General features: G+C 71.2%; 1 protein-coding gene across 1 annotated transcript; it reads right to left on the bottom strand.

Annotated features, from left to right (window-relative positions):
• Positions 1 to 385: 385 nt before the first annotated feature.
• Positions 386 to 19,220, bottom strand: OPLAH (5-oxoprolinase, ATP-hydrolysing; the record flags this gene model as incomplete). The annotated part of the gene is made up of 16 exons (XM_075914714.1): positions 18,988 to 19,220; positions 17,860 to 18,051; positions 16,904 to 17,018; positions 12,686 to 12,809; positions 12,284 to 12,479; positions 11,952 to 12,117; positions 11,721 to 11,859; positions 10,659 to 10,726; positions 10,313 to 10,581; positions 9,970 to 10,082; positions 6,942 to 7,112; positions 4,878 to 5,015; positions 3,755 to 3,893; positions 3,305 to 3,417; positions 3,006 to 3,157; positions 386 to 800 (listed from the first exon to the last, which is right to left on the bottom strand). Coding segments are annotated over exons 1-16 (2,684 nt in total), but the record flags the coding sequence as incomplete, so codon positions are not given.
• Between the last annotated feature and the right edge of the window lie 1,460 nt (positions 19,221 to 20,680).

Below are 20,680 nucleotides of genomic sequence, written 5' to 3'. Positions count from 1 at the left end.
CTGCAAGGTTGGGGGAGCTGCAGGGCCAGGGGAGCCGCGGGGAAGCTGCAAGGTTGGGGGAGCTGCGGGGAGCTGCAAGGTTGGGGGAGCTGCGGGGGAGCTGCAAGGTTGGGGGAGCTGCAGGGCCAGGGGAGCCGCGGGGAAGCTGCAAGGTTGGGGGCCGGGGAGCTGCAGGGCCAGGGGAGCCGCGGGGAAGCTGCAAGGTTGGGGAGCTGCGGGGGAGCTGCAGGGCCAGGGGAGCCACGGGGAAGCTGCAAGGTTGGGGGAGCTGCGGGGGAGCTGCAAGGTTGGGGGAGCTGCGGGGGAGCTGCAAGGTTGGGGGAGCTGCAGGGCCAGGGGAGCCGCGGGGAAGCTGCAAGGTTGGGGGCCGGGGGAGCTGCAGGGCCAGGGGAGCCGCGGGGAAGCTGCAAGGTTGGGGGAGCTGCGGGGGAGCTGCAGGGCCAGGGGAGCTGCGGGGAAGCTGCAAGGTTGGGGGAGCTGCGGGGGAGCTGCAATGTTGGGGGAGCTGCGGGGGAGCTGCAAGGTTGGGGGAGCTGCAGGGCCAGGGGAGCCGCGGGGAAGCTGCAAGGTTGGGGGCCGGGGGAGCCGCTGCCCCCGGAGCGCAGAGCAGGGCAGAGGGGCCAAGCGGGCTGTGCTCACCTGGAACTGGACGGTCTCCTGCATGGCTCCCAGGTGCACGGGGATGTGGGGCGCGTTGGACACCAGCCCCCCGTCCGGCCCAAAGAGGGCGCAGGAGAAGTCCAGCCGCTCCTTGATGTTGGTGGAGATGGCCGTTCTCTGCAGGATCCGGCCCATCTGCTCTGCGGGGCGAGGACGCAACTGGTCCTGAGCCCAACTGCTCCCCAGGGCCCCAGCCCCACAACCAGCTCCCCAGAGCGCCTCCCCCCCAGCTGGCTTCAGGCCCATCTCTCCCCCAGGGCCCCAGCCCAGCCTGTCTGCACACGCCCGTTGAGCAAGAGCCTCCGTCCCTGCAGCTCCCGCCCGTGCATCTCGGGCCAGGCAGCTCTCCCCGAACCCGTCAGCACCCCCTGCCGCTGAGCCAGGGGCGGTACAAAATGCAGCTGCCTCTGGGGTCGGGCCCCGAGCCGCTGGTAGGAGCCACGGCCAGGCGGACCGGCAGCCAGGGGCGTCTGTCACGGTCACGGGGGGTGGGGACTAAGGCGTTCGCTGCTCCGAGCCAGGGAGCAGTCAGCCAATAGCAAGGCAGGTGGGGTAGCAAGGCTAGTCCGAACTAGGGGGGTTAATGTAGGCAATCGAAGTTGCAAATGAAGCCCGGGATTTAAATATCCCAGGCTTCATTTGCATGTTGCCGGGCGGCGCCATTTTTAAATCCCCGCTAGTGCGGACTCCGTGCCCGCGGCTCCACGCGGCCGGACTAGGTAGTTCGGACTAGGCTTCCTGTTCCGAACGACCGGTACTGCTCGCTCCACGAGGACAAAGGAATTCGGGGTTTTCCCTCCTTTGTCTCTGGCCAGTTTTGCTCTAGGTAGGGAGGAGACTGAAGACACGTCTGCCCCGAGACAGAGACGTGTCAGGAAAGCCTAGACCCAGCCGTCAGCTTTGGCCGGTTTGCGGGGGGCCGTGGGATCGGACGCCTGCGCGGCCACAAGTGGGTTTTCCTCCCTTCCCTGGGAGCGCCCGCGAGCACAGGCAGCGGCGACTCTCCCCGTCTCACGTGCGACAGGACGACGGTTTGATCCTAAACGTTCCTTTTCTCTTAACCTGGGAGGGTTCCGGTCTGCGCCTGGGGCAGCCTGGCAGGATCTGCAGCCTCGGCCCAGGGCAGAGACGCCGGCTTGGATCTTCTCTTTCGGCTTTAAGCTCTTTGGGGAAAGGAGCTCGGGGTGCCCTGGGCTTGGGTTCAAGTGTCCACCCCGTTGGGGCTCAAAGCACTTGGTGGTGGCGGCGGCTTTTTAGCCCCAAAATCGAGGTTTTTAGGGTTTGGGGGGAGCTTTCTACCAAAGCTGGTAGAGAAGGTTTTGGGGCCCTTTCGCGGGCCCCACTTCTGCATTTATCGTACCAGAGTGGGGAATGGGCCTTGAGAGCATGGGGCCAGGGCAGCGGGGTTCACAGCCCGGCTCCGGGGAACGCGCCACCCGACAGGCACACGCAGTGCAGGCCGGCGTCAGCGCCCGGGGAACGTCGTTCAACCGGCCTCTCCGGCCTGCGCGAGAGCCGGAACCTGGCTCTGGGCTCCCCCGTGGAGCCAGGGACCCAGGGCAGAAAGGCCTGTGGCACCAGGGGGCTTCCGACAAAGCCGGCAACACAGGCTCAGCCCACGCAAACACGAGCCAGAGCCACGGCTCCGCCAGCCTAAGGGGCTGAGACAGACGCCCCTGCCGCTGGAAGCCAAGTGCTCCTGCCGGCGCGGACAGTCGGGCACAGGAGCCCAGGCCAAACCGGAATCTGCAGGCACAGCCGCATGCAGCACGTGCGTGGGTGGGGACTGGTGATACGCCTGGACGTGCGATGCACGAGGACGTGCTGCAGTGATTTGCTTGCACGTTCTGTGGTTTGTTTCCCCGTCTCACGCTGGGACAGCGGTGCCTATGGAGGGGGGTAGGGTCTGGGAGGGAGGTGTGACCTGGGGGCGTGGGATGCAGAGGGCTTGGGTGGTGACTTGGGCAGGGAGTTGGGCTGTGGGAGGCGCTTACCCAGGTGGCTGCTGGCCAACAGCCCTGCAGGACCCCAGGCAGGCTCCCTGCCTGCCAGCAGCCCAGGCTGCTCAAAGCGGCTGGCTGCTCCCTGTGCTCTCTGCTCTGGGGGGAAGGGGGCTTCACACCCACTGTCCTGACCCCTCCGCCATTTCTCTGCTCCTATTGGCTGGAACCCATGCGGGGGCGGGGGCAGCACGTAAGCCCCCTTCCCTGGTGCCCAGAGCAGAGCATCCCCAGCAGCAGCCCACTGCATAAAGCGCCGTGGGGCTGCTCCCTGCCCAAGGGCCCCGGCGGGGCAGCATGCCCCCCTGCGGCAGCAATGGGCCTGGCTCAGGGCAGCAGCCTCACCTGCAATGCTCATGAAGCGGTGGGAGAAGATGGAGAGCTGGATGGCGTCGCGCTGGGTGCTGGGGGGTCGCGGCCGCTCGGAGCCCACAGCAATGCTGACGTCCCCGTGGGGCGTGATGGAGGCCGTGCAGCCCGGCTCGATGAGGATGGTGCTGGGGGACGGGGATGCGTTACTGCCAGCCCCCAGGGAGGGCCCCCACGGCACCCCCCCGCACCCATCATTGCTCGCCCCAGCCTGCCCTGCCGTGCCCCCCGCCCATCCCCCAGCGCCGGTGCGGGACCGGGCGGCTGAGCCCCACCTGTTCTGATCGATGATGATGCTGGGGCCGGGGACGCAGTGGTCGGAGCGCAGGTCCTCCAGCAGGTACACGCGGGTGTCCAGGTAGCCGTCCGTGAAATAGCAGCGGGTTACCTGCCCCGGAGAAGAGGAGATACCCTGAGAACACCAGGGCCCAGCCCCCCCCAGTCCCCGATACTGGTCCTGCCCTAGAGCAGCCGTCCCGACCCACAGGGCAGGATCAGCAGAGTCAGACCACGCCTGGCCCCAGCCTGCCCTGCACACGGCACCCGCGGCCGAGGAGAGGAGACCGGCAGGCCCCTGCGTGCCCTGGGCAGCCCCGTCAGGGCAGAGCCGAGCCACCAGGTGGGGCCTGGGAGTGAAGCACGGTCTCTGGCTGGGGGGCCAGGCACCAGGCTCTGGGAACAGCCCTGGGGAGGGGGGGGGACGAGCTCAGCTGCCTGGCTCTCACCGTCTCCACGCGCGGGGGCCTCCCGCTGGCTGCGACCGGCTCGTCCCGGCCAATCCCGGTGCTGCCTGTGGCTCGCACCCGCACGTCGTCCACCAGCACCGGACGCCCCGGGATGGTGAAGCCAAACTCCTTCAGGTACCTGCAGGGCCAGGGAGCCGTGAGCCCAGACGCTGCGCTGGAGACGCCGCCAGGCAGGGCAGGGCAGGGCCAGGCAGCCGTTAGCCTGGAGACGCTGTGCCGGAGACACAGGCAGGGCAGGGCAGGACAGGGCCAGGCAGCCGTTAGCCCAGAGACGCGGCGCCGGAGACATGGGCAGGGCAGGGCAGGGCAGGGCCAGGCAGCCGTTAGCCTGGAGACACTGTGCCGGAGACACAGGCAGGGCAGGGCAGGGCCAGGCAGCCGTTAGCCCAGAGACGCGGCGCCGGAGACACGGGCAGGGCAGGGCGGGGCAGGGCCAGGCAGCCGTTAGCCCAGAGACGCGGCGCCGGAGACATGGGCAGGGCAGGGCAGGGCAGGGCCAGGCAGCTGTTAGCCTGGAGACACTGTGCCGGAGACACAGGCAGGGCAGGGCAGGGCCAGGCAGCCGTTAGCCCAGAGACGCGGCGCCGGAGACACGGGCAGGGCAGGGCGGGGCGGGGCAGGGCCAGGCAGCCGTTAGCCCAGAGACGCGGCGCCGGAGACACGGGCAGGGCAGGGCGGGGCGGGGCAGGGCCAGGCAGCCGTTAGCCCAGAGACGCGGCGCCGGAGACACGGGCAGGGCAGGGCGGGGCGGGGCCAGGCAGCCGTTAGCGCGGAGACGCTGCGCTGGAGACGCCGCCGGGCAGGGCAGGGCGGGACAGGCGGGGCGGGGCGGGGCGGGGCGGGGCAGGGCAGCCGTTAGCCCGGAGACGCTGCGCTGGAGACGCCGCCGGGCAGGGCAGGGCGGGGCAGGCGGGGCAGGCGGGGCGGGGCAGGGCATGTCATGTCTCCAGCGGGCCTACGGCGGTTGCTTCCCACTAAGCCTGGGCCCTCGGGACCGTCCCACAGTGCACGTCAGTCATTCTGGGAGCAGCCCTGGGCACAGCACCCCCAGGCCAGCCCCTGATTGGGGGGGGCAGCCCCAGCCCCAGGGAGCGAGCCCCACCTCCTGGAGAAGGCAGAGCCGAAGTCCCCGGCTCGGCAGGAGTCGGGAGTGGCCGGGTGCCCCTTGGCGGAGCACATGAGGGCACAGTCCGTGTGGTCATAGCGCAGGTGCAGGAAGGGCTCTGTGCTGATCTGAGACCTGCGCGGGAAGGGCGGCTTAGCCGGGGGCTACGCAACGAGCCTGCCGGCCACCAAGGGCCCCACGAACCTGCCCGCCCCCCCGAACCCCCCACGACCGCCCGCACGCCGGCCCCCAGCTTCCCCCCGAACCCCCCACGACCGCCCGCACGCCGGCCCCCAGCTTCCCCCCGAACCCCCCACGACCGGCCGCACGCCGGCCCCCAGCTTCCCCCCGAACCCCCCACGACCGCCCGCACGCCGGCCCCCAGCTTCCCCCCGAACCCCCCACGACCGCCCGCACGCCGGCCCCCAGCTTCCCCCCGAACCCCCCACGACCGCCCGCACGCCGGCCCCCAGCTTCCCCCCGAACCCCCCCACGACCGCCCGCACGCCGGCCCCCAGCTTCCCCCCGAACCCCCCCACGACCGCCCGCACGCCGGCCCCCAGCTTCCCCCCGAACCCCCCCACGACCGCCCGCACGCCAGCCCCCAGCTTCCCCCCGAACCCCCCCACGACCGCCCGCACGCCGGCCCCCAGCTTCCCCCCGAACCCCCCACGACCGCCCGCACGCCGGCCCCCAGCTTCCCCCCGAACCCCCCACGACCGCCCGCACGCCGGCCCCCAGCTTCCCCCCGAACCCCCCACGACCGCCCGCACGCCGGCCCCCAGCTTCCCCCCGAACCCCCCCACGACCGCCCGCACGCCGGCCCCCAGCTTCCCCCCGAACCCCCCCACGACCGCCCGCACGCCGGCCCCCAGCTTCCCCCCGAACCCCCCCACGACCGCCCGCACGCCGGCCCCCAGCTTCCCCCCGAACCCCCCCACGACCGCCCGCACGCCGGCCCCCAGCTTCCCCCCGAACCCCCCCACGACCGCCCGCACGCCGGCCCCCAGCTTCCCCCCGAACCCCCCCACGACCGCCCGCACGCCGGCCCCCAGCTTCCCCCCGAACCCCCCACGACCGCCCGCACGCCGGCCCCCAGCTTCCCCCCGAACCCCCCACGACCGCCCGCACGCCGGCCCCCAGCTTCCCCCCGAACCCCCCACGACCGCCCGCACGCCGGCCCCCAGCTTCCCCCCGAACCCCCCACGACCGCCCGCACGCCGGCCCCCAGCTTCCCCCCAAACAAACACCCCACGACCGCCCGCACGCCGGCCCCCAGCTTCCCCCCAAACAAACACCCCACGACCGCCCACACGCCGGCCCCCAGCTTCCCCCCAAACAAACACCCCACGACCGCCCACACGCCGGCCCCCAGCTTCCCCCCAAACACCCCACGACCGCCCGCATGCCAGCCCCTGAAAACCCCCACACGCCGGCCCCCAGCTTCCCCCCAAACAAACACCCCACGACCGCCCGCACGCCGGCCCCCAGCTTCCTCCCAAACACCCCACGACCGCCCGCACGCCGGCCCCCAGCTTCCCCCCAAACACCCCACGACCGCCCGCATGCCAGCCCCCGTGAATCCCCCCAAGCTCACCCCCCAGCTTCCCCCAAACACCCCACAACCACCTGCATGCCAGCCCCCGAGAACCCCCCCAAGATCACCCCCCAGCTTCCCCCAAACACCCCACGACCGCCTGCATGCCAGCCCCCGAGAACCCCCCCAAGCTCACCCCCCAGCTTCCCCCCAAACACCCCATGACAGCCTGCCAGAGCGCCCCCCCACCGCTCCCGAGCCTGCCCCCCCAAACACTCCATGACCACCAGCGTGCTGGCAGTGTGCCAGAACCGCCCCCCCCAAACACCCGCCAACCGCCCGCATGCCGGCTGTGTGCCACGAGGCCCCCCAGCCGCCCGGTGGGGCGAGGAGCCCATCCGCCCACAGCCCGCCCACGCCCCGCTGTTTCCAACAGGACAAAACCTCCTTTTCTCCCATTCAGACCCCCGGGCGGTCCCTGCGGGCCCAGCGGTACCCGCGGCTCCGGGCACGCGGCGCCGTACCTGGCAAAGCCCTGGGCCTGCAGGGCCCGCACGCACTCGGCCTCCAGCGCCGCGATGCGCTGGTCCAGCTGGCCGAAGGCCCCGGGCTCGTAGCGCAGGGAGCAGGGCTCCTGGGCCTCGTGCACCACGTCCGCCAGGGCCAGCCCGTAGGCCGACAGGATCCCGCTGTGCCTGCAAGGGCCCCGCGTCAGCAGCTCCCGCCGGCCCCGGCTCCGCCCCAGGGTCTGCCCGCCCGCGCCGGAGCATAGCAGCCACCCGTCTCCTGCCTCCCGCGGTGCCCCGTCCCGGGGCCCGGCCCTGCTCCCCACGGCCCCCTGCGCCCCGTCCTGGGCCCCCCCCGTTCCCCACGGCCCCCTGCCCCCCGCGGTGCCCCGTCCTGGGGCCCAGCCCTGCTCCCCACGGCCCCCTGCGCCCCGTCCTGGGCCCCCCCATTCTCCACGGCCCCCCCACTCTCCATGGGCCCCTGCCCCCAGTGGTGCCCCGTCCTGGGGCCCAGCCCTGCTCCCCACGGCCCCCCACTCTCCATGGCCCCCTACGTCCCGTCCTGGGCCCCCCCGTTCCCCACGGCCCCCTGCCCCCCGCGGTGCCCTGTCCTGGGGCCCAACCCTGCTCCCCAAGGCCCCCCACTCTCCATGGGCCCCTGCCCCCCGTGGTGCCCCGTCCTGGGGCCCAGCCCTGCTCCCCAAGGCCCCCCACTCTCCATGGCCCCATGCGCCCCGTCCTGGGCCCCCCCATTCCCCAAGGCCCCCCCATTCCTCACGGCCCCCTGCCCCCCGCGGTGCCCCTTCCTGGGGCCCGGCCCCGCTCCCCACGGCCCCTGACCCCGCGGTGCCCCGTGCTGGGGCCCGGCCCCGCTCCCCACGGCCCCTGACCCCGCGGTGCCCCGTGCTGGGGCCCGGCCCCACTCCCCACGGCCCCTGACCCCGCAGTGCCCCGTGCTGGGGCCCGGCCCTGCTCCCCACGGCCCCTGACCCCGCGGTGCCCCGTGCTGGGGCCCGGCCCTGCTCCCCACGGCCCCTGACCCCGCGGTGCCCCGTGCTGGGGCCCGGCCCTGCTCCCCGCGGCCCCTGACCCCGCGGTGCCCCGTGCTGGGGCCCGGCCCCGCTCCCCACGGCCCCTGACCCCGCGGTGCCCCGTGCTGGGGCCCGGCCCCGCTCCCCACGGCCCCTGACCCCGCGGTGCCCCGTGCTGGGGCCCGGCCCCGCTCCCCACGGCCCCTGACCCCGCGGTGCCCCGTGCTGGGGCCCGGCCCCGCTCCCCACGGCCCCTGACCCCGCGGTGCCCCGTGCTGGGGCCCGGCCCCGCTCCCCACGGCCCCTGACCCCGCGGTGCCCCATGCTGGGGCCCGGCCCCGCTCCCCACGGCCCCTGACCCCGCGGTGCCCCGTGCTGGGGCCCGGCCCTGCTCCCCACGGCCCCTGACCCCGCGGTGCCCCGTGCTGGGGCCCGGCCCTGCTCCCCACGGCCCCTGACCCCGCGGTGCCCCATGCTGGGGCCCGGCCCTGCTCCCCACGGCCCCTGACCCCGCGGTGCCCCGTGCTGGGGCCCGGCCCTGCTCCCCACGGCCCCTGACCCCGCGGTGCCCCGTGCTGGGGCCCGGCCCTGCTCCCCACGGCCCCTGACCCCGCGGTGCCCCATGCTGGGGCCCGGCCCTGCTCCCCGCGGCTCCTGACCCCGCGGTGCCCCGTGCTGGGGCCCGGCCCTGCTCCCCACGGCCCCTGACCCCGCGGTGCCCCATGCTGGGGCCCGGCCCTGCTCCCCGCGGCTCCTGACCCCGCGGTGCCCCGTGCTGGGGCCCGGCCCTGCTCCCCACGGCCCCTGACCCCGCGGTGCCCCGTGCTGGGGCCCGGCCCTGCTCCCCGCGGCTCCTGACCCCGCGGTGCCCCGTGCTGGGGCCCGGCCCTGCTCCCCACCGCCCCTGACCCCGCGGTGCCCCGTGCTGGGGCCCGGCCCTGCTCCCCACGGCCCCTGACCCCGCGGTGCCCCGTGCTGGGGCCCGGCCCTGCTCCCCACGGCCTCTGACCCCGCGGTGCCCCGTGCTGGGGCCCGGCCCCGCTCCCCGCGGCTCCTGACCCCGCGGTGCCCCGTGCTGGGGCCCGGCCCCGCTCCCCACGGCTCCTGACCCCGCGGTGCCCCGTGCTGGGGCCCGGCCCCGCTCCCCACGGCTCCTGACCCCGCGGTGCCCCGTGCTGGGGCCCGGCCCCGCTCCCCACGGCCCCTGACCCCGCGGTGCCCCATGCTGGGGCCCGGCCCCGCTCCCCACGGCCCCTGACCCCGCGGTGCCCCGTGCTGGGGCCCGGCCCCGCTCCCCACGGCCCCTGACCCCGCGGTGCCCCGTGCTGGGGCCCGGCCCTGCTCCCCACGGCCCCTGACCCCGCGGTGCCCCGTGCTGGGGCCCGGCCCTGCTCCCCGCGGCTCCTGACCCCGCGGTGCCCCGTGCTGGGGCCCGGCCCTGCTCCCCACGGCCCCTGACCCCGCGGTGCCCCGTGCTGGGGCCCGGCCCTGCTCCCCACGGCCCCTGACCCCGCGGTGCCCCGTGCTGGGGCCCGGCCCTGCTCCCCACGGCTCCTGACCCCGCGGTGCCCCGTGCTGGGGCCCGGCCCTGCTCCCCGCGGCTCCTGACCCCGCGGTGCCCCGTGCTGGGGCCCGGCCCTGCTCCCCACGGCCCCTGACCCCGCGGTGCCCCATGCTGGGGCCCGGCCCTGCTCCCCACGGCCCCTGACCCCGCGGTGCCCCTTCCTGGGGCCCGGCCCTGCTCCCCACGGCCCCTGACCCCGCGGTGCCCCGTCCCGGCACCTGGCTCTGCTCCCTCTTAGCCTCTAACACCTGCACTGCTGCAGCAGGGACCCTAAAATCAGCCCCCTACCAAAAGGAGCCTGGCCCCTGCGCAGCCAGTGGGCTCCCCAGAGAACCACCGGGCTGGTATTCCCAGCCCTGCCCAGCCCTGGGGGGCCTCGTACCTGCCCCGACAGGCCCCTGGGGGAGCAGTGATCTCTGCTTCCCCCTCCCCCCCACTGCCCGGTACCTACTTGTGGATGAACACCCGCCTCATGCCCAGCGCCCGGGCGATGGCACAGGCATGCTGCCCCCCGGCGCCCCCGAAACAGGCCAGCACATGGTGCGAGGTGTCGTGGCCCCTGGCCTGCCGGAACCAAAGCGAGCATCACCCACGGGGCCAGCACGCCCCGCCCCCACCCCACCGGGGAGACCCAGGGACCCCCACCCCCTGCAGTGAGCCGAGCCCCGACTTGTCCCCCCTCCCCTGGGGTAGAGTCCCTGGCGTGGCCTGCGCAGAACTGGGGGCGCTCGGGCCCAGGCCTGGCCCTGCCCCCGTGCAGGCAGGGCAGCGGGGGCGGGGGGGGCCAGCCCTACCTGGGTCAGGGAGCGGATGGGCCGGCACATGCTCTCGTTGGCCACGCGGATGAAGCCCATGGCCACCTGCTCCACGGTGAGCGGGGAGGGGGGGCCCGGGGCCTGGCCGGCCAGGGAGGCGTTCACGCGGGCCGTCAGCGCCTGGAAGGCCTCCCAGCTGGCCTCCCGCGCCAGCGGCTGGTCCTCGCCCGGCCCGAAGATGCGGGGGAAGTAGTGGGGCAGCAGGCGGCCCAGGCACAGGTTGGCGTCAGTCACCGTCAGGGGTCCCCCTGCAAGGACCCGGGGTCAGTCGCTACCTCGCCCCCTCCCTGCCCCCCCCCCACGCCGCGCCACGCCACGGCCTCACCCTTCCTGTAGCAGGCCGGGCCGGGATGGGCCCCTGCGGACTCAGGACCAACCACAAACAGCCTGGACCTGGGAAAGACGGGGGGACATGTTACTGCAGCACGCGCCAGCCCCAGACACGCCGTCACCCCCTTCCGGGCAGGACGAGGTACGGCCCCATGCCCAGGACATACCGTCACCCCCTTCCGGGCAGGAAGAGGTACGGCCCCGTGACTGGGATGCGGCGTCACCCCCGTGGCCGGGCAGGACGTGGTACGGCCCCGTGGCCGGGCAGGACGTGGTACGGCCCCGTGGCCGGGCAGGACGTGGTACGGCCCCGTGGCCGGGCAGGACGTGGTACGGCCCCGTGGCCGGGCAGGACGTGGTACGGCCCCGTGCCTGGCCAGTGAGCCAAACCGGGCAGGGGCACGCGCCAGCCCCAGGAGATCAATGAACTCAAAGGGCCAGGAGCCCCGTGACCAGCTCCTAGGGCCAGGCTGGGGTTTGGGGCACAGAGCCCCCAAAGGCCAGGCCGGGACACTCCACCCGACTGCCAGGAAAGGGCGGCACAGCCGAGGGCCCAGGGCGGCCGGGGATGGGGCTGGTGTGACGCAGAGGGGACTGTATTCGCTCGGTTTCCTATTCACTCTCGTGGTGCTGTGTGTGACTCCACTGTGCTGCAGTAACTCTGTGTGTGCCTCAGTTTCCCGGGCACTGCAGCACTATCTGCAGGAGGGGGAGGCCAGGCGGGACAGCAGATCGCACAAAGGCGGGGGTGGGGCAGCCTGGGGGCTGGGACCAGTTGCTGGGGGGTGAGTTTAGTTTTCTGCTGGCTCAGGGAGAGGGGAGCTGGGCTTCCTGGGGAGCTCGGCGGGGGCCCAGAGACCTGATTCTGGCCCCCTTCCCCCTGGGCTGGGCTGGGCTGGGGGCTCCTGTACCAACAAGTCTGAGCCACGCCGTGTCCTTGGGACCCACAGACCTTCTCTTCTACCTGCCGCCTGAGAGTCCCGCCTGGCTGTGGGTGGGGTGCCGGCCCGGTGACCCCCCCACTCCGTGACACCCGGCGACCCGGGCAGACACCCACCGGAAGAAGAGCATGGAGCCGCCGCCGGCCGCCACAGTGTTGATGTCCAGCTGCGGGGCCTGGATGCTGACCCCAGCCATGGTGGCCTCGAAGACGTGCTCGTACTCGCCGGCGTAGCGGCTGACGTCCGTCGAGGTGCCTGCGGGGGACCCAGTCAGCACCTTCCCCACAGCCCGGCCAGGCCGGGAGCCCCGGCTCCATCCCCAGGCAGACCCTGGGGGCAGCACCCACCTCCCATGTCGAAGCCGATCACAGGCTGCCCCTCCTCCCGGCTGTAGGTGGTGAGCGCGTAGCCCACGACGCCGCCGGCGGGCCCCGACAGGACGGCCCGGGAGCCACAGAACTGCTCCATGGGGGTCAGGCCCCCGTCAGAGCGCATGAAGAGCACCTGGCTGTCCTGCAGGGGGAGCCAGAGGGAGCAGGTGAGCCTGGCGCCAGGTGGGACCTGGCATGGACTGGGGGGGCAGATGAGTCCATGTGGGGGGGCGAGAAGGCCCAGGTCTGTCTGGCTCAGGGGGGCAGTTTGGGGCGCTGCCCCCCAGCCGCTGGGGCACCGGGCTCACCTGCAGCTGCTGGGCGAAGCTGGCGCGGAAGCTGTCCAGGTAGCGCCGGATGCAGGGGGTGAGGTAGGCGTCGGCGCAGGCGGTGAAACCACGCGGCACCACCCGCACCATGGGCATCACGGCCGAGGAGAGCGACACCTGCTGGAAGCCCAGCTCGCGGGCCAGCGCCTCCACCTGCCGCTCGTGGGCCGGCCAGCTGCCAGGGAGAGAGTCAGGCTGCCCAGCACGGCCCAGGCACCCAGCTGAAGTGCCCGGGGGTGGCACTGACTTCGGAGCGACAGGCTCCAGCCCCGACTGGCTGCGACCACAGCGCGGGGGGGGGCGGCCCCCACGGGGCTCAGCTCAGCCCCCACCTGCAGGGCGAAGGGCTCCCGCCCGCACCCAGGGCCCCCAGGGACTCACGTGTAGGAATGCAGCAGCACCACAGCCAGGCTCTGGATCCCCCGCGCCAGCAGCCGCTGCAGGTCCCTGCGCAGCAAGGCCAGGTCCACGGGGCGCTGCACCACCAGCGAGTCCCCCGTCACGCCTGGGGAGGGACGGAGCTGAGGGCCCCGGCGCAGGGCAGACACCAATGCTACTGCCAGCTCTGGGCCCCAGCCGGAAGGGTTACAGGCACGGGGGCCGAGGAAGGCCCAGACAAGGGAAGCCCCCGGCCGCACCCCAAGCCCAGATGGGCAGGGAGCCCGAATGGAGACCAGCGAGTCCACGGCAGGAGCAGCCTGACAGGGGGCACAGGAAGCGCCACTCCCCGTGCCAAGGGCCAAGCCACCCACCCCCGGCTCAGCCATCACCAGGCCAATAAACCCAGCGCCGGTCCCCAAAGTACTGAGGCCTCCAAACCACGCTGGGAGCTGCCGGGAAGGGGCCCAGGTCTGAGCCAGGGATGAGCAGCCACCCGCCCCCGTCCACCTTGAGCACTTGAGGGTGCACCCAGGAGCCAGCCATCTACCCATAAACAAACTTAGCACCCCCCAACCTCTGCTGTCCCTACAAACGCGCCCAGGCAAAGCCCTCTGGCGCTGCGCTCTAACTTCCCCAGAATTCATTTAACTTGTTTGAATGCTGTCAAAGTCCTGGTCTTCACAACATCCTGCAGCAAGGAGTTCCACAGGTCGACTGCGCACTGGGGCTACCTCTACACTGCAGGCTTTTTGCGCAAGAAGGCAGCGTGCACGGGCAACAGAATGGCCCTCCGAGCGTCCTTGCGCAAGACAGCGTCCATGCTGCCGTGGATGCTCGTGCGCAAAGCGCATGGCAGCGTGGCCGTGCTCTCGCACAAAGCCTGCAGCGTAGACGCAGCCTGAGTGAAGGAAACTTCCTTTTGTTTGCTTTAAACCTGCCACCCGTTCACTTCATTTCGTGCTCTGGGAACAAGTCGATCACTTTCCCTTAGTCACCCCACACCCGCCATTATTTTATAGACCTGTCTCCTAGCCCCCCCAGGCTATGTCTACACTGCAAATGCGGTGAAGTGTGGACTATCGCCATCTCATTTGCATAATTCATGTGTCGACATGGCCTTAGCCGCCTCGCTTGGAAGCGGAGAGGTCCCCGTCTTTTTAATCTCTTCACATGGCACCTGTTCCTGTGACTAAGTGGGGTGTGTATTTGTTCTGTTCACTTTGTTATGTGGCATGAGTTCTGCTGTCTTGTAGTAACCCCCGGTGTGTGCCTCAGTTTCCCTGAGCACGGCATCGCTGCCCGGCTGGGGATGGGTGCGTTGGGTGTGACTCAGCGAGGGAGGCTGCCCCAGTCCAGCACGTACACAATGGCCCCGACTTTCTGTAATCTGAGCCTCGGTGGGGGGGTGCAACCAGGTGACCGCTTTTTGCTGGGAAGGGACAAGGGCAGGGCTGGGACCAGGTGCTGAGGGTGAGAATGCAGGAGGGGCCCAGGGCCTGGGTCCCCCTCCCCAAGACGGGCCGGGCTGGCGGCTTCTGGTCCCTGTGCTGACAGGTCTGAGCTACGCCGTGTCCCTGGGAGCCAACAGACCTTCTGTTCTCCCTGGCGCCTGAGTGTCCTGCCTGGCTGAGGACGGGGCTGCAGGGCCCAGGGGCTCCCACCCCGGTCACAGCTCCAACCTCCCCCCCCATCGTGTCTGTGGCCCGTTTTGAACCTTCTCCAATGCTGAGATCCCTCAGGGGAGGGGCGAGCCCCGGGCGCAGGATTGCAGCTGTGAGCGTGCCAGGGTTTAGGAGAGGCAACGAGGGATCGTCTCACCCGCTAGCCCCTCTCGCAGGATTCCCGACACGCTGCAGAGAACCGCCCACAGCGACCCCAGGGGCTCCGGCGCAGCCCAGCCAAAGGAGTCCCCATCACTTTGCACGTGTAGCTGGGATCACGTTTCCCAACGTGCACGACTCAGCAACGGGACGTTTCATCTCCCGCTCGCTCAGGGTGGTGGGACCCTTCGGACGCTCTGCCCAGTCTGCTGTGGCCCCAGCTACCTTGAGCTGTTAGTGTCATCTGCAAGCGTTGCCACCTCCCTGCCCCCCCCAGATCACGGCCTAGGGTGAGCCCCAGGTGTGGCCTATGGGGGTGATGTAACCCCGGCTTCGTTCTGCGCCGTGGGGGTTCCTGAGGTCTCCCTCCGGATGTGCACTGGGCCCAGAAACAGATCACAACTCCGGCCCAGGAAGGGAGACAAAGGAGAGGCGGGCTGGGGCCTGAGGAGGAGGAGAGATGAGGCTTGGAGCAGGGAAGGGGCCTGGAAGACCTGGGAGCCCTTCCCCCGAGAGGAATCAGGCTGCGGCTCTCGGAGCCTGCGGAACATGGATCCTGTCCCTGGGAACCAATAAAACCTTCCACTCGACTGGCCGCCCGAGAGTCACGTCTGGCTGCAGAGGGGGTGCAGGGTCGGGGACCCCCCAACACACCAGGACAGACCCTTGGGGGACCCCACTAGTTACCCCTCCATTCCGAAAACTGACCTTTCATTCCTACCCCCGGCTTCCTGGCTTTTAACCAGCTCTCAGTCCATGAAGGGGCCTTCCCTCTCACCCACGGCAGCGTAAGAGCCTGTGGGGAGGCACCTTGCCTCTCTGACAATCTAAGTGCACGACAGCCACCGGATCCCCCTGGTGCACGTTTACTGACCCCCCCAAGGAATTCTAGCAGAGTGAACTTAAAACAACAAACTAGCCGGCTAGCACCGCACAGACTAACAGAGCACCCTGAGCTTTCCTGGGCACGGCCCCTTCTGCAGATTAGCGAGGCAGCATTTCCCTGGACACAAACCATGCCGACTTCCCCCAACAAACTATGTTCATCCAGGTGTCTGATTTGATTCTTACTATCGTTTCAACTAATTGCCAGGTACTGACGTTCGCCTTACCGGCCTGGAATCGCCAGGATCGCCTCTAGAGCCCTTCTTAAAGACTGGGGTCACGTTAGCTCTCTTCCCGTCATTGCTACAGTGGCTGGTTTAAAGGAGGTTCCACACCACCGCTGAGCGCCGGCTGGGCCCGGTGGCTTGTTACTGGGAAGTTTCTCAGTTTGTTCCAAAACCTCCTCTAATGACCCCGTGTGACGTAGTGGGGGGACCTGGCTGGTTTCTATGCTGCTGGCTCTGGGGGAACCCCCACTGGCTGCCGTGGGTACCAGGACCCAGCAGAACAGGATGAGTCACTATGCAAACCAGTGGCCAGACACCCCCCATGGAGAGGAACAAAGGAAGGGGGATGCTGCCCTGGCTGGGGGGCAGGGCTGGAAGAGGGTTAGTTAGTTGTTGTCTGGGAGCATGGAGGGGACAGCCTAGGGACAGGGGCTGGAGTTTAGGGGCCCAGTCTCCCCCATCTCAAGGGGGCCTGAGGCATCCTAGCCCAGCTCTGTGACCAGACTACATCTGTGCTGTGCTGTATCCTGGAGAGGCAATAAACTTCCTCTATTCCCCCGGCTGGTGCAGCCTGTTTGTGCCATTTCGGGGTGCAGGAGACGGGGGACCCCAACGCGCCGTCTCACCCTCAATCAGAGTTCCTGAGATGTCAGTACAAAGGACGGCTCGGGTGCGGGGGTCTCCCCGAATCCTCGGCCGTGAAGGCTGAAGCAAAGAATCATTTGGTGTCTCTGACTGAATATTGGGGTGGTTGGCCCCCCTTGCCTGGGCACTGCCTAGGAGTAAATACCTGGGCTGGTGGCTTCTCTCCCGCCCCCTTGGGGTTTGCTGGCCTTGGCTTCCATGCTCCTCGCACCCAAGCTACAGACCCTGGGGGGCCCAAGGCCCCGTGAGGTTCCCTCACCACGTGGGTTCCCAGCAGGGCGGCCGTGGCGTGACAGCGGGGCTGGGGGGCGCAGGAGCTTGAAGTGCTGTAACCCGCCCCCGGGTCCAAGGGCACCAGCCCGCAGAGGCCATGGCCACCTAGGGGTCAGCGTCAGGGTGCCCTCGGACGAGCTCGGGGGGAGCAGGGAGGACCCACCCCCTATGGGAACACAAGCAGCCACTGAGAATTACTCCCCCCCCCCCCGGAGAGTAACCCTAGCTCCCCAAGGACCAGGCAAAGCTGGGAGCCCCGAAGGGTCAGGGTGGGACCCTCCATGGCACTGCCCGGGGCCGCCCCAGGAGCGGGCCAGCCGGCCCCCCGCCCTGACAGCCCCCACTCTGCCCCGGCTCCGAACACCAACCTGTGACCACCGGGCCGAGCTCGGCCCCGGGGAGCTGGCAGCCGGCTTGGTGCAGGATCAGCCGCTCGTCCACCTCCACCACCTCCTCGTAGAGCATGTCGGGCACCGCCACCGCCTGGCGACCCCGGGGAGAGCGGCCCGTCACTCCAGCGGCAGCCCCCGGCCCGCCCAGGGATCCCCCCCCCGCCGGTCAGGCACCAGCGTGAAGATGCTGGGGCCCCTCCTGGACCATCACTGTCTTTGGCTGCCCCCCCCGGCGCATTCCTCGGGGGCTGGGGCGTGTGCCCTGGGGCCCCGTGCTCCGGGTGTGAGCCCCCCAGGCCTTGCCTCACCCCCTCCCTACAGGGTGAGTCCCAGGCTCCCACCTGCTCCCCAGCTCCGCACGCAAGGGCCCCGGGGCCCTCTTTCTACCCCCGCCCACATCGCCCTGGAGGCAGCTCCTGCCCCCCAGAAATGGCTGCCCAGGGCTCCGACCTCCCTCTGCCCCTCCCCCAGCATCCCACCCCGCTCGCCCCAGGCCACAGGCCCGGGATCAAAGGGCTTTGCAAGAGGCAGATGCTGGGAAGGGGGTGGGGTCCAGGAGCAACCGGGAGGATTAAAGGCTCAGCCCAGGCCACGTGCAAACAGGCAGGGCAGCCCCAGGGCTGGGGGGCCTGTGCCTGGCAGGGCCCAGCACCAGCCAAGGGCAGATAAAGGGAGGCCCCGGCAGCGGGGAGATTAGCTGGGGAACGTGGTCCAGGCTCCTTGCACCGAGCTCCCCAGCCATTGGCTCTGGGTCGGTGGACAGGGGCTGCCTGGGCAGGGGTCCAGAGAGCGCCCCGCCCGGCGCCCCAGCCAATCCCCAGCCACCGGCCTGCCCCGCCTCGGAGCTCCTTGGCCCGGGCAGCTGAGGCCCCGCCAAGCCGGAGCCGGCGTCGCAGCCTGGCTGGCCGGGAGGCGCGGGGCCGGGGACTCACCAGGTCAAAGAGCTGGGGCCGGGCCTGGTTGCCGATGTACAGAAGGTCCCGGAAGCCCTTGGTGACGAGCAGGGCGATGCGCTCGCCCTTGCGCTCCAGCAGGGCGTTGGTGGCCACCGTCGTCCCCATGCGGATCCACTCGATCTGGGACGCGTCCAGGGGCCGGTCGCCGGGCAGGGGGCTGCCACATTCCTGGGGGGGGCTGTGGGTCACGGCGAGCAACCCCCTCCGGGCAGCTCCCAGCACCTCATGCCCATGGATGGGGGAGTGCTGGCCCTGGTGTGCCAATGGGGAAACCGAGGCACAGAGCGGCAGGGAGTGGGCCAATGCGAACCAGTGAAGTGTGGGTCCCAGCCCAGGGCTCTGACCTGGGGGCCCCTCATACACCAGGACCCAGCATGACCACGGCCATGGGAACAGCAGGGGGTGCTGCACCCCGGCCCGGCACCTAGCGCCCCGGGGGAGGGGCAAAGCCTGAGGCTGCGGCAACCCGGGACTGGGGCCTGCCCGGGGCTGCCAGGCTGCGGTGCTGGGGCCAGCTTGGTGCAGCCCAGGAAGGACCCAGGGCAACCTGCAGAGCCATGTGCCTGGGCTGTGGGGCAAACGGGGAGCCAAGCCCAGGAAGTGAGGGTGGCCCAGCGCAGTACGCGCCCTCCACGCCCCAGGCACGCCCCCCCCCGGACCCCTTACCCCCCGCGCCGGGAACGCCCCCCCCAGGGGCCCCTTACCCCCCCCGGGCCCCTTACCCCCCGCGCCGGGAACGCCCCCCCCAGGGGCCCCTTACCCCCCCCGGGCACACCCCCCCCGAGGGGCCCCTTACTCCCCCCCGGGCACCCCCCCAGGGGCCCCTTACCCCCCGCGCCGGGAACGCCCCCCCCAGGGGCCCCTTACCCCCCCCCGGGCACACCCCCCCCGAGGGGCCCCTTACTCCCCCCCGGGCACCCCCCCAGGGGCCCCTTACCCCCCGCGCCGGGAACGCCCCCCCCCCGGGCCCCTTACCCCCCGGGCACACACCCCCCGGGCCCCTTACCCCCCGCGCCGGGAACGCCCCCCCCCCAGGGGTCCCTTACCCCCCCGGCACACCCCCCCCGGGCCCCTCACCCCCCCGGCAGGCGGCCCGGCGCGCACCTCCCGCAGCACGCGGCGGATGCCCTCGGTGGGCGCGTCGCGGTACCGCGCCGGGTCCTCCGAGAGCAGCTTGAGGACGCGGACGCGGCCGCCGGGGCAGCGCGCGAAGATGTCGGTGAAGGTGCCGCCGCGGTCGATGGCGAACTGGAAGCGGCCGGGGCCGGGCGGGGCCATGGCGGGGCCGGGCGGGACGGGAGCCGCCGCCAGCGCGCACCGCTCCGCGCCCTGCTCCGGGGAGGGGAGGGGCGGGGCGGGGCGGATTGGGGCGGGGGCAGCCTGGCGGAGCCGCCCCCGCCCCGCCCTTGGGACCCACCTGGGCCCGGGGGGGGGGGGGCTGCGTTGATCTCGGGGTGTCACGTAGCGATTCGTTTGCTAGTCGGGGCCTCCACCCGCTGGGGACTCCAGCCTGGCACCAGCGTCCGCCCCCACCGCAGGGTCCCCGGCTGAGCCGGCTCCGAGCACCAATGCCTCCCAAAAGCAGGGGGTGAAGGGGTTAACGGGAGTGACAGGGTCGGCGATCGGGGCGGGGGTTGGCAGGAGTGAAGGAGGGGGGCCATCGGGGCAGGGGGATGGCGGGAGTGAAGGGGTTAACAGGAGTGACGGGGTCGGCGATTGGGGCAGGGGGATGGTGGGAGTGAAGGGGTTAACAGGAGTGACGGGGTCGGCGATCGGGGTGGGGGGTTAACGGGAGTGAAGGGGTTAACAGGAGTGACGGGGTCGGCGATCGGGGCAGGGGGATGGTGGGAGTGAAGGGGTTAACAGGAGTGACTGGGTCGGCGATCGGGGCGGGGGGATGGTGGGAATGAAGGGGTTAACAGGAGTGACGGGGTCGGCGATCGGGGTGGGGGGTTAACGGGAGTGAAGGGGTTAACAGGAGTGACGGGGTCGGCGATCGGGGCAGGGGGATGGTGGGAGTGAAGGGGTTAACAGGAGTGACTGGGTCGGCGATCGGGGCGGGGGGATGGTGGGAATGAAGGGGTTAACAGGAGTGACTGGGTCGGCGATCGGGGCGGAGGGATGGTGGGAATGAAGGGGTTAACAGGAGTGACTGGGTCGGCGATCGGGGCAGGGGGTTAATGGGAGTGACGGGGTCGGCGATCGGGTCGGGGGGTTAATGGGAGTGACGGGGTCGGCGATCGGGCGGGGGGTTAATGGGAGTGACGGGGTTGGCGATCAGGGCAGGAGGATGGCGGGAGTGACGGGGTTAACGGGAGTGACGGGGTCAGCAATCGGGGCGGGGGGTTAACAGGAGTGACGGGGTCAGCGATCAGGGCAGAGGGATGGCGGGAGTGAAGGGGTTAACAGAAGTGAAGGGGTCAGCGATCGGGGCGGAGGGATGGTGGGAATGAAGGGGTTAACAGGAGTGACTGGGTCGGCGATCGGGGCGGGGGTTAATGGGAGTGACGGGGTCGGCGATCGGGGCGGGGGGTTAATGGGAGTGACGGGGTCGGCGATCGGGGCAGGGGGATGGCGGGAGTGAAGGGGTTAACAGGAGTGACTGGGTCGGCGATCGGGGCGGGGGGTTAACGGGAGTGACGGGGTTAACGGGAGTGACGGGGTCGGCGATCGGGGCGGGGGGTTGACAAATCGGGGCAGGAGGCAGGGAGACGGGCACATGCCAGGAAGCTCCCGCAGCCCAGGACCCCGCGCAGCCAGAGTGGGACGATCGCTCCAGAGGCAGGTTCCTGGCCAG

The sequence above is a fragment of the Pelodiscus sinensis genome, unplaced genomic scaffold (assembly GCF_049634645.1).
Source record: "Pelodiscus sinensis isolate JC-2024 unplaced genomic scaffold, ASM4963464v1 ctg205, whole genome shotgun sequence".
Lineage (NCBI taxonomy): Eukaryota > Metazoa > Chordata > Testudines > Trionychidae > Pelodiscus > Pelodiscus sinensis.
The sequence above is the reverse complement of the archived record's forward strand: the minus strand, read 5'-3'. Positions and strand labels throughout refer to the sequence as shown.